This window comes from Tachypleus tridentatus, chromosome 13 (genome assembly GCF_004210375.1).
Source record: "Tachypleus tridentatus isolate NWPU-2018 chromosome 13, ASM421037v1, whole genome shotgun sequence".
In the NCBI taxonomy this organism is placed as follows: Eukaryota; Metazoa; Arthropoda; class Merostomata; order Xiphosura; family Limulidae; genus Tachypleus; species Tachypleus tridentatus.
The window spans coordinates 21,196,837-21,210,318 of record NC_134837.1 but is presented as its reverse complement, the minus strand read 5'-3'; the positions used below and the strand labels follow the sequence as shown (position 1 = coordinate 21,210,318).

Here is a 13,482-nt window from a genome sequence, read left to right as displayed (position 1 = left end):
GGTAGTTTCAACCAACCACAATTAGCCAAAGAAATATACAGGTGCAAACCTAACACAAAGATTACTAATATTAAGCGTCTGCCCAGAGGCGTTGTTCTGGTTCAAGGACAGGAACCCGCTGACTTTAACAGTCTACTAAAAGCTTGGCCTTCAGACGCGTTCAAAACAGGAAATATTACAATACACCTACCAGGAACTAAACCAACACCGAAATCTTTTGTGATACGAGGTGTACATAATTCAATAGACATAGAAGACATTAAGGAAGAGTTAAGTACACAAAACATAAAACATATTTCAGTAGACCGTATAATTTCAAATATTACTAAAAGACCCACAAACCTAATCAAAGTAGTCACAGACAACAGCCAGGATATTACACAATTCATTAATAATGGTATCACTACGTGGTATCAAAAGTACACAGTAGAACAAACAAAAACACCAGCAGTGGTTGTCACAGAGTGCTACCAATGCCAAAGGTTTGGACATGTAGCAGCAGCATGCCAAGCAAACGCGCGTTGTGTGGGCTGTGGGGAGAATCACCACATTACACAGTGTACAAAACAGAACCCCAAACCCAAATGCTGCAATTGTGGGGAAGAACACACGGCAAATTATAAAGGTTGTCAGAAATATAAATCCATTAAAACACACTTGTACGAAATTAAAAATCCCAACATGAACAAGCCGCCACCACCACGAACAATTAAGGAACCCACACCTACCACTCCAGCACCACAAAGTACAACTACACAAACAAACACTTACGCTGCAGTGGTTAAAAATTCATCATCCCGACAGGAAAAACCATTAACAAGTGAAGAGGAAATACCAAAACCACCTCAAAACACACAACCAACAACAATTGAAACAACACTGACATCTGCCATAACTTCCACTTTCTCGGAAATAATGGCAGAATATACAAATCCCACAAACACCAACAGTCTCACAATGGCAGAATATACAAATCCCACAAACACCAACAGTCTCACAGACATAATAGTTAAAATCATTTTGAAAAATATACACAAGTTCTTGCCGCAAATTTTAACCTCCATCATAAACTCTACTAAACATGGATAACTTCACAGTTCTACACATCAATATCCAGGGTGCTCTTGCTTCCAAGAAACATGAAATTGAAGATACAACAAACTCCATAAAACCTGATGTAATTATAATTAGTGAAACTCTCCTATATAACTACCATAGATTTAAATTAAACGGCTACTCTACTATTAGACATGACAGGAAGGATAATAGAGATCCAAACAGAGGTCTTTTATTATTGTATAAGACTGAACTTATAGTTCAGGAACTTACCATCCCTTCCAGTAATGAATCTATAACTATTAATGTAAAAACGCAAAATCATACAGACGTTACTGTGGCGGGCATCTACTGCTCGCCTAGTACAGTGTTAGATGTAAATCTATTGAATATATTGTATAATAGCAACTGTAATCTTATTATTATCGGCGACCTAAACAGTAAACATATAGCATTCAACTGTCGTTGTTCAAACGCAAATGGCAATTTACTTTTTCAATTTTTGGATGAATCAAACATGACTTTATTAAACGATGCAACACCGACACATATCTCGTACGCACACGGCACCAGTGAAATACTGGACCTATGCCTGTGTTCGTCAAATATGAGTAGCAAATTCGTAAATTTTCATGTTGGTCACGATATAGATAGTGACCACCTCCCAGTTTGGTGTATCTTCAATCTCACCCCCCCACTTAAATAAAATCATAGTGAGAGACCAACTGAACTACAAAAAAGCTAATTGGCCAGTTTTTCAAACTATATTAAATGAAACCTTACCTCCAGAAGTACTACATATTGCCGCGGACGCATCAGATATAGATGCATACTGTCATATCATCTCTGAGTGTCTAAAACATGCAGCCAACAGTTCGATACCGAAACAGAAACACTTCACAACAACTCATTCATGGCAACCACATAAAGATATAATACACTTAATTAAAAACAGACGTATACTCCGCAGACAGTACATTCAAAATCGCAACCCCACACTTAAAACTCAGATAAACACAATAAGGAATAAAATACGAAACTTAATCAGACAACAGAAACAAGAAAACTGGGACACCTTCTGTTCCGATCTAAATCACAAAACTGATCCTAAACAATTCTGGACACACTTGAAAAGATTTACAAATACAGGAACAACAAACACAGTATATCCACCACTGGAACTGGATGGAGAAACAGCATACACTAACACAGAAAAAGCCGAGATATTTAAAAACCACCTAGAAAACACGTTCAAGACACATCAGATACTTTTATAATACAGTCACAAACTTTATTGATCAAAACAGAAGCATTTTTACACCTAAATTTCCAGTCAACACTATTACACACCAAGAAAAAAACAAAAGACCGGAGCACTCATCAACTGATAAAACATATCACTGTAACAGAAGTCGTAACTGCTATTAACAACACAAAAAACAAAGCCCCTGGAGAAGATGGTATTCAAGCTATCCTCCTAAAACAAGGCACTCAGAGATTATATGAACACCTAACAGCGTTATTTAATCTCTCACTATCAGCTGGATATATCCCCGTTTCTTGGAAGGAAGCAATAATATTAATGTTCCAGAAAGAAGGAAAGCCAGCGAATAAACCAAACAACTACCGCCCGATTAGCTTAACCAGTTGTATTGGCAAAGTATTAGAGAGGATAATTAGTAATCGTCTGTCAGTTTACTTAGAAGAAAATTCAAAATTACCAGAAATTCAAAACGGATTTCGAAAAAACCGCCAAACTACAGACCACCTGATTCGACTTACAGAATCAATTACCGACAGCTTCAACAAAAAAGAATGCACTGTAGCTTGCTTTCTCGACATTGAGAAAGCATTTGACACAGTGTGGCATAACGGCTTACGACATAGATTGCTTGAAATGGCATTACCCCAGGAAACTATTCGCTGGCTGTCCAACTTCCTGGATAACAGAATATGTAAAGTAAATGTAAATGGGGCCCACTCAGGGTCCTTTTCACCCGAAGCAGGAGTCCCGCAGGGAGTGGTTGTTAGGCCTATATTATTTATCATGTACGTGAGTAACATGCCTCTGTCGGACCTAAATTTAGGTTATGCATTACAGTTCGCTGACGATGTAGCAGTCTGGAAAAGTGCCCCCACTCCGTCAATAGCAGCAACGAACCTACAACCAGTCCTAAATAACATCGAAGAATACTGCTAGAAATACAGAATCAAAATTAATATTCCAAAAACCCAAGTCATAGTATTCAGCAGACTGAATAAGCTGAAAAAAGATCCACCAAAACTCTATATGAATGGATCACTTTTACTGACTGCTACTTCTGCTAAATTTCTAGGTCTAACCTATGACTCAAAATTAACGTGGTTACCACATATTAAAAATGTACTGATACGAATCTGGAAAAGAGCAAACTATGCAAGAAGTCTTTCAGGTAAAATCCAAGGAACATCACCAGACAACATACTTAAAATTTACAAAACGTACATTAGACCAACAATAGAATATGCATCACCTGCCTGGATTAAAATAGCACCCACACATTTACAGAAACTTCAACGTATACAAAATTCAGTACTAACTTCAGCATATAAAGTACCACGTAGCACCTCAACCACATTCATGCACAAGTATGGAAACATAGACACTATATCTGAAAGTCTCTTGCATAATTCTCTAAAATACTTCAATAAGTATTGGCATAAAAATAACTTAATGTGTGATCTCGACAGATATCACGTACATGATGTAAATGGTCCTAAATACCTCTCCCCTTTTAACATATATTTAAGAAATGTAACACAAGCTGGCCACTATGCACTAGACACTTAGTCCTTGTTTCTTTTTATTATTATAATTATTATTTTCTTTTTAATCATTATTATTTTTTTTATTTTTTTGAATTATTATTCAAGTATTGAATAATAATAATTATTATTACTTTCTTTTTGTGTGTGTTACTACAAGTAGTAGTAGCATTCTCTCAATCGAGAAAAAGGAGAAAAATACAAAAAAAAATATATATATATATGAAAATACAAAAAAATATATATAGAAAAAAAAATTAAATGAAGAAAAAAACACAAAAACTTCTTGTTCGTCCATGCATGGACTGAGCCCTGAAATGGACCTGAGTATGATGTTATACTTTTACTCTGGCCCAAAGCTTTAAAAAAACAAACAAACAAAAAAAACCCTAAAGACAGACGCTATAATCGTTCGGGAGGGAGGAAGAGGTCAAATGTACCTGACCCTCCTGGGTATTTAACAACATCAATACCCAAATACCCACACAGTGAAACTTGTAAAAACGGCTCGTTTGGGTTGAGAACTTTTTTTACGTAGAGGAGCGAACAACGACAGAGAAAGAAAAACGTAACTGACCGGAAGTGAACCTGACGATGACCAAAGAAGATCAAAACGTTGTTCGCTCCTCTACGTAAAAATTTTTCTCAACACAAACAAGCCGTTTTTACATATATATTTTTCTCTACAAGTGGGTTTTCTCGGCATCACTGATTATTATTTCAAACAAACCAACAACATTCATACACACAATTTGTTTTTTTAACACAAATATATTTTAATATACAAACAGGCTCTGCATGGCAAGACGGGTTAAGGCACTCGACTCGTAATCTGAGGCTCGCGGTTTCGAATCCCTGTCACACCAAACATGCTTACCCTTTCAGCCGTGGGGGCGTTATAAGGTACGGTCAATCCCACTATTCGTTGTAAAAGATTAGCCCAAGAGTTGGTGGTGGGCGGTGATGACAAGCTGCCTTCCCTCTTGTCTTACATTGCTAAATTAGGGACGGCTAGAGCAGATAGCCCTCGAATAGCTTTGGGCGAAATTTAAAAAAACCCAACAAACAATAGACGTTAATCGCAATTATATCTTTCTAGGCTTATAGCATAATGACTGTAGCTGCCCAATAATATTCTTTACTGTCTCTCGACTAGTCGCTTTTATGAGAATCATGCGATTTTTTCATTACTTCAACAATATTCTAGCGAGTTTTCCTAAATAAATGTTGTTTCTAACTTTCAAAAATCTTCTACAAATTCCTAGAACAAGCGGGACTTGCACAATACACAGCCAATAATATACGGCTCACGCATAAAAGAAAACTTCACTGTAACAAATACAGGCACAAAATTAAACGTACAACAGTAAACCTGTTATGATACTCCTTTCAAAAGTTGAATGTATTTTTCCATTTAATTTTCAAAAAAATAATAATGTTACTTTCGTAATCTTGTACTTCAACCTTATGCTCGTTCTGAAGTATAAGCGTATGTTTGCTAGGGCGTTATCACCTTTTGTGAATTTACTTACCCATTTATTGTTTCTTATTTGATTTACCATCTCTTTCACTTGAACATTTCGCTTTTGCTCTTTTAATATTACAACATGTAGTATTGCTAATAAAGTTCAAAATAAATGTGACGCCCAATCTATCAATCGATTTACACTTTCATCGAGTCGTAAGGATTTCGGGGAATTCCGTTTCTCATAAGCAATCTACGATGAGAGTCTAGATGGAGCTGATAATTAAGAGTAAATAACACATATACCATTGGATAACTCTTGTTGTATTCTATGAGCCAACCTGGTGTGTAGAGGTGTGTCTGCGGACTAACAACGCTAAAAATCAGGTTTCGATACAAGTGGTGAGCAGGGCACAGTTAGCCCATTGTGTAACTTTGTGCCAAAAACAACATTTCTCGGGAGTTGACTGGAGAAAAGCTATCCAATTGTTTTTAAAACTTTCCTAAACATAGCGTACGGTGTTTCATCATTTTAACAGATTTGTCAAAGTTCAACGAATCGAATAACATTTTTTCTTTCTTTTTTAGCCCAGTAAACGATTATCACTTGTTATGCTCCAAGGCCATTTACTTATACTCGTTTGTGTCATATGATATTTTAAGCCTTGAAAATGAGAATAAACTGACAGCGTGAACACGAAGCACATTTATTTGATTAGATACAAAGTAAGTATTCGTAATGAATTATGCAGCGGTTGTTTCTGTTTTATATATTTAAACATAGATAATATATACTGTATTGAACGCTGGTTATTGTTGGGAATTTCTTTCAGTTGAGTGACGTGCAGAATATTTGCTTCACTTGATATACAAGTATTTAAGTCCAAACTGCTGTTTTTGCGAAGTGTAATTTTAAGCGTCTTTTGTTGTGTAACACTTCTTATTTTTTGTTGTGCGTTATTAATATTACTACAAATTTGACCTCCTTTCAGCGCAGAAATAATATCTTGTGTCCTATGGCTTCAGCATGTGTAATCGAATGCAATGTATTGTCCTGCCATTCAAACAAAGAGAGTATATTAAGGAGGATACTGATAAATATACATACAAATTTAGTGATAAACGATAACCATCCTTTACGTCCTACGCTCGATTGTGTACACTTGCCCAATACGTGTTATTGTTATTTTCGCTGTACGCAGGGAATTGACGTATTTAACGTTCACATAACTACATTGTTTTAATTTTTTCTCTAATATATAAACATTGTAATGTTTTAGAACTTAGTATTTGTAAAAAAGTTTTAGTTTGTAACTTTTTGATTTTATGAAATATATTTTCATGGATTATATACAAATCATTATGTTATTTAGGCTGACGGTAGTTCACTGCGAAAGGTTGATGTAGAAGAATGGCTTCTATGCTTCGAACCTATCTCCCATTGCGGGAAAAAGGTGACTTCGACGGTGAAGGGTCTGATGGAGTTGACTATGACGTTATTGTTATAGGTGCAGGGATTATGGGTTCATGCACCTCATGGTTTTTATCATCTCAAGGCAAGAAGGTTTTACTTCTAGAGCAGGTAAGATATAAAAATATACATACAATTTTGAAACAGCTTTTTTGTACGTAATAGTAATAGATTTATTTGAATGCAATGTTTTATGTCAAATAGTAAGACTTGATCTTGTACAACAATCTTAAAGTTAAAAAAAATCTGAAATTTGTACTTTCAGCCGTTTAACTCTTTCGTTATTTGAATTGAAACATACTCAACTTTTGAATAGTTTTATTATAGAGTTAACATATTTTTTTATATCTTTATGATTAACATTGAACTGACTGCCCCCAAAAATGAATTAGTTTTTAACAGTCAAAGGATACAGAAATCACCAAATAAAAAAGTCATTTTCTTTTTTATAATTTTATAAGAAAACATTAAATAAGACTTAAAACTGATTATTTGATAGAAATCATTGGCCTTACAACAACAACAAAATTATTATTTTTCAATAATAATTTCAAATACTTCTAAGCATTATTATTTGCAATGATAAATCCTAAAATGTAGGGTTTCTCAGCTGTAATAAAAGCATAATTAAAATGTTTTACACACTAATACTATATTTTCTAACACACCACACATCTATTTTGAGCATAGTGTGTTGGTTAATGGTTTTTTATCATGAAATTGCATGAAATTGGTTTATGGATGAATCTTCATCAGACCTAAAGCAGTATTTCTTCTAAATTCAAGATGGTTAACTTTCTTCTCTTTAGGATGAAAAATTATGATAACATCTCCTTGTTGCATTTACAGACAAATTCAGCAAATGGGCCAATGATGTCCCCTACCAATTTATGGTTCTATACATAGCTAGAAAGCAACAACAAAATCTACCCTTTCCATCCTACCATTATAAAAATGAATTGAATTTGACTGTTTTACTTTGACCTGGTTTGTTCTGTAACTTTATACTTCTCCAGTATAAACTCATTCATATGTGAGTGAATTAATGGTAACATATATATAATGGAATTTTCTTTCCAGTTACTTAATTTTCACCATTGCAGCAAAAGTGAAAACTGATACAATATTTATTCTTTAGTTCTTTGATATAGATCATCACTTTTGTTCTTCCTCCTGTTCCACTTACATCAGTAATTCCAATTGCTTTATACCTGTTATTGTGGTTGTGTTTTGGTGAAGATGTTTCCCTACTGCATTGAACAGTTGTATAACATCTCTGTGTTTTTGATTTTTCAGGTATTTCTAAAGTAAATTTTTAATTATTGTTGTATGGTTTCCAGATTTTATAGCCAAAGTACATTGATTTATCTTTGACCATTTTGGCACTGTTTTGTTTAAAGTATGGTACCACTGATTCATCAGTGCTAATTTTTTTGTGTAATATTCTCCATTGAACAACATTTGTAATTGATAATATAGTTTGCATATTTAACAGTGGTATTAGAGAACTGTACAGAATTGATAGCATCTGACTGCTAACAAGTAACATCAGATTCTTATCTGTCATATCATTTCATCAAGAGTAAAACCTTTTTAATCAAGATTTATTTCTCAATAAGACTGTGATCTTAAGCATGCAGTAAATGTGGTAAAAGGATAATTGGAAGTTAAAAAAAACTTGTAACCATGGTTTTATCTGGACAGAATTCAGTGTGATTATGATTAACACTGTGTGGCTTATGTGACCTGAGAAGATGAAGAAGAAGCAGACAGTGTGAAAGAAGTTGTGTGAAGTAATACATGATATTTTGAAAAATGCTGTATAATCATACAATGATAACTTTATGGTAGCACAAAAGTAAGGTGTATTGTTCTGTTAAAACAAGTACAGAATATTAGGCTACTGTATTATTTGTTCAGTTTTCTTTTGCATAATAATGTATTGTGCTATTGATAACTTTGCTATTTACAAATCATATTTACAAAGGTTATTAACCCTCTATATGTTTTATAAAACATAAAGATGAAATTAGACAATTTCACATGTACCTATTACATGCACATACACAATGTATATCAGATAATGCTAAATATCTAACCTTTGTAAAAACAAATGTTTTATCATATCTTGTTAAAATGTTTACAAGTCAGTTATTACTATTCCATGCTCTCTGTTTGTTTGTTTGTTAAGCATAAACCTATACAGTAGGGTATTTCTATTGTGCCCACCATAAGTGTCAAAACTTGATTTTTATTGGTGTGAGCTTTCATACATTGCCACTGAGCCACAACGGTGTTTGTTTTTTTATATTTGGGTTTATTATATACATTTATTACATTCAGTTATTACACAATATTCATAACTGCATGGACCTTTTTTTTTGTTGTTGTATCTAACATATATGCATTTTGAGAATGGCAACCAGATAGCAACTCAAAATCTTTTTGGTTTGGTTTGAGCATCATTGCTGAAAGACAAGAGCTACTGGAGCAGTTACAAGCACCTATCAACACTGGAGAAAGACAGCAGACAAAACAGTAATGAGGAGATTGAAATCAGTCAAGTCATGAATTATTGGGGCCAACAAACATATAGAGGAGATATAGCCACCAGAGAACATTAATATTATCAGGTAGATCCAAGCCATTAAATGTAATGAAGGTTGGCATTATGATGTGGAGAGAAAGGTGAGGATTGGTTAATATAGATGAATTTGTGAAACAGATACAGGTGTTGATAATGGTTGGAAAAGATAGGACTACATGAGCAGAAAACCTTGGATGTGTGGAGGGATGAATATACAGAATTTAAACAGTGAGTAGTACATGAATAATATTGACCAGTAATAGTGAGGATCATGATGGGATCATAATGAAAGCATATTTCATAATAACCTATAATCCAGGTTACAACGGTATATCATTCAACAAGAAAGGGGACCATTTAGCTGGTAAAGCACAGTTCTTGAGTAATGTAGTAATGAAGTAGTGTGTAGTTTTTGAGAACAAGAAAACATGTAACAGAAGTTAAACTGGTCAAGATGAGTGACAAATGGGTGGAAGTAGGAGTATGGTAATAGAGAGGTGTGAAGGTATGTGAAAAGGGCAGATGTTACTTAAATCAAGTTGAATATTATTAGAAGAAGCTTGAAGAAGGAGAGTCTGTGTCAAGGCCATTACCAAATACCTCAGATGTAGAATAGAACCAGAAGTAGTTGTATTAACAAAATCTTATTTATATGATTTATATTTGGAGGGAGGAATGTCTGTGCTGTGTTTATGCTAACTGCTTCTATTACATGAATAAAAATAAACACAAGTCAGTATTCTTCATGCTTGTGGCACATTTTTGCTTTATTTGTTTCTCTTTGTTTGAATCATGAGTTTTAGTAGAAGTTTCAGTGATATTTTTTTACTTATTTGGAATAATTTATTGTGCATACTGGAAGGATTTAGACATTTTTGCAATAAAGTTTGTACTATTAGCCCAGATGATGTCATAGTAGTGAAAGAAATAAGTTCCAGGACTGATTTAAAGTAAACAAGCTTTTTTGTTTATGAATTTTAAATAAATTCCATGCAGAAGTTACTGAATGAATATTTAAAGCTTCTAATGAAAAGAACAAACAGCTACAAGAAATGAATCAATATGAATACTGTAATAATAGCTGAAATCAATATATAAATATTAATTGTATATGAATATTTTGGGCATTTTTGCAGATTTTGTTAAAATCATGAAGTAGATAGTCTTCAGATTACCAAAACAACAAGGATCTTGTGAATCTGGTTTGTAAGACAATTGTAGTTGACTTGTTATTTTCTGACTGCAAAATACTAGACTTTATGTGAACACAAAGCAAAGAAAACACTTTTCTTAATAAATGTTACTTTGAAAATAATATCTAACCATTAGCTGTGACAGAAATATTAGTTTGAAACTGGGGATATAATTTCAAAACATAATTTAAAATGTTAAAAAAACTGCACTTGTTGACCATTTAAATTGTAATTGAACTGTTTCAACTGAACTGTGTTCAAAATATTATCTTTAAAAATGAACCAAATTCACAGTCACTTAATAGAAGAAACATTAACTGTGAGGACAAAATGCAAATGAGACTAAATTGTCATGGTGGTGCTACTTTTAGAGCTGGAAGCAAATCAGCCTAAAGGTACCAAAGAACCACTTTTACAGTACCAACTAAATGTATGTTACGTGAGAATGTGACATGTAATATTTGTAGATCACAACACTTTTATTTTAATCTTAGTCTTGTTATGAAGGAATATTCAAGTTTCAAAATTATGATTCAGTTAAAGTAGATGAGAATGAAAATATGCCATGGGATATGCAACATAATAGTGCATTGGATAGAAAAAATATTCACAAAACTTACTAGCACAACAATATACACCAACAGTGCTCATGAGAGTAAGTACTCTCATAAATAAACCAATTTAATAAAAATTAAAAATATAAACTGAACCCCTAGATAGAATATAGTACAATACAGTCATACCCTAGATAACATGAAAAACCTTAGGAAATTGAGCCTTTACTTAAGTAAGATATAAGAAAGCAGATAGATACGAAACCTCTACTTACAAAGACAATAACATTTTGCATTAGCAGTGAATATATATATATAAGCTTTAACTATCTTTTAATATAATATAGAAACATGAAAATGAAAGAAAATTAATACAAAACACCTGAAATAAACTCTTAGAAATACTGAAATGGAACACATGGTACAGAGGTAGTGAAACCAGAGTCAAGGGTGGAGTATATTTATGTTCCCTTCCACTCCCAACTTCTCAACTATGAGTTCTTTTTAAGTTAGTAAACTTTAAACCTTATTCTTGAACAGACAACAAACCAAGTGTTTTTGTGTTTAACAGTTAATTCAGTGTGATTTATGAAAGATTTCTAAAGTTATTGGACAACCTTTAGATTTAATTAGTAGTATATAAAACCACATAATATCCTATGGGAAAACTTAAATTGAAGATATCCCAGTTATTTGATGCTGTCCACTTTTGAAAATAAAAACTGGACTTGCATAACACCTTTCACATTATTAAAAGACATGGATAAGTTGTTTGTAGGGTGTATTAATGATTTGTGGACAGGGTGGCTGCTTGTATGAAACAGATTTAGCCTGTCATCATGTGAACACCAAAAAAACATAGGATATTAGAGAAATCACACACAAGTTTATAGACTACTAAACATGCAGCCAGTGTAAGGGAAGTTGGGATTATATAAACATCAGGAAAACTTCCAGTTATTAACTCTAGTAATCAGGAAAAAAGAAAGATGGGTCACAGAGGTTCTATGTATATTTTATGTATGTGATGCACAAGATGCATTTTACTCTTTCATTCAGAGTGCTATTTCTTGCATCTGACTACTGTCAAGTTGAATATGGCAATTAAAGAATTGTACAAGTGCTGAGTGTTTGCAATGTGTCAATCACGTATGAGAATGACTAATGAAATTTCTTTTACATTATCTTCAATGGGAACAGTATCTGGATTGGTGGTGTATCACTGATTTCCCTGTTCTCATTGTTCTTATGTATAATAATAAAAAAGTGTGTCTGTAGGTCTGTATAACTGCCATAACCACAAGAGAAAGAACCTAAAAACCTTAAATTTTGCACACATACTAAATGGACCTAGATGTTGTACACATGGGTATTACTACTTTCCACATTTGTGCACATTTTTTTTTTTATAAGGTAAGCATGTGAAAATCCACATAAAAAAACTTGCCTGAAATTTTACACCAATACTATATGAATCCTGAGGGTGTGTGCCTGGGTATTATTGCTCATGTTCATGTGCATCATTTTTATATGAAAAAAGACATAGGAAAGAAATATGATTGCCATAGCTTTAAGAGGAAAGAAAATAGAAACTTTAGAAATATGAGCATGCACAGTATGCATGCATGTCTTTGTCTGTGATTTATATCTATCATTTGTGATATATGTAACTACTACTTTAATTGTAGTATTATTATTATATGGTATGTCTGTATGGGTGTCTGTGATTTATTTGGGAAAACAGCCAATATTATTTAACTTGAAGCATAGCAGATGTAAAAAATTCCAAAAGATTCATATAAATTATGATATAAATTTGTTATATTAAGTACAAATGTGAAATATTTAACACAATGGTAAAGTTCTTTGATAATAAATAATTCTTAATTTACTGTACATTCTTTATGGCTTTTTTATGTTTCTGGGAAATAAAAAATATTTAAAATATTATTGGTTTTTATTTTAATGTACAGCAGGTCCAAAATATACACACTGACATAGTTATCTAGAATATATCAACCAAATATCCCTAGAGAAGCAAGGTACTTTTGCTAGTCTATAATAATGAAAAGGCATATCTGTGTTTACACAACCACCATAATTGCAAGAGAAAAGAACCTGGAAACCTGATATTTTGCATATGTACTGAGTGGATTCTGATAGTGTACACCTGGATATTTATTATTTATCTATGTGTGTGCACACATGTCGATCTTTTATTGAGGAGAGGTTGGGAAAGACAGTATTGAAGTAGTGTGACCACTATAGCTCTGAGAGGAAAGAACTAAACACCTGAAATTTTGCACCCATACTAAGGGTGTGCACATGGGTATTACTTATCCATGTGGGTG

At 33.3% G+C, this 13,482-nt stretch overlaps 1 protein-coding gene across 5 annotated transcripts in view; it reads left to right on the top strand.

Annotated features, from left to right (window-relative positions):
• The first annotated feature begins 5,616 nt into the window (after positions 1–5,616).
• Positions 5,617–13,482, top strand: part of LOC143240144 (peroxisomal sarcosine oxidase-like) — a 43,644-nt gene continuing 35,778 nt past the window's right edge. The window contains exons 1-3 of one of the 5 annotated variants that reach the window (XM_076482089.1): positions 5,620–5,728; positions 5,915–6,052; positions 6,700–6,908. In XM_076482089.1, coding sequence (XP_076338204.1) covers positions 6,738–6,908 — 171 coding nt within the window. In that variant the 5' untranslated portion in view covers positions 5,620–5,728; positions 5,915–6,052; positions 6,700–6,737. Of the gene's footprint in view, positions 6,053–6,380; positions 6,538–6,699; positions 6,909–7,935; positions 8,094–13,482 lie in introns of those variants that run through there. The other 4 variants (XM_076482092.1, XM_076482088.1, XM_076482090.1 and 1 more) reach the window with 4 other exon arrangements.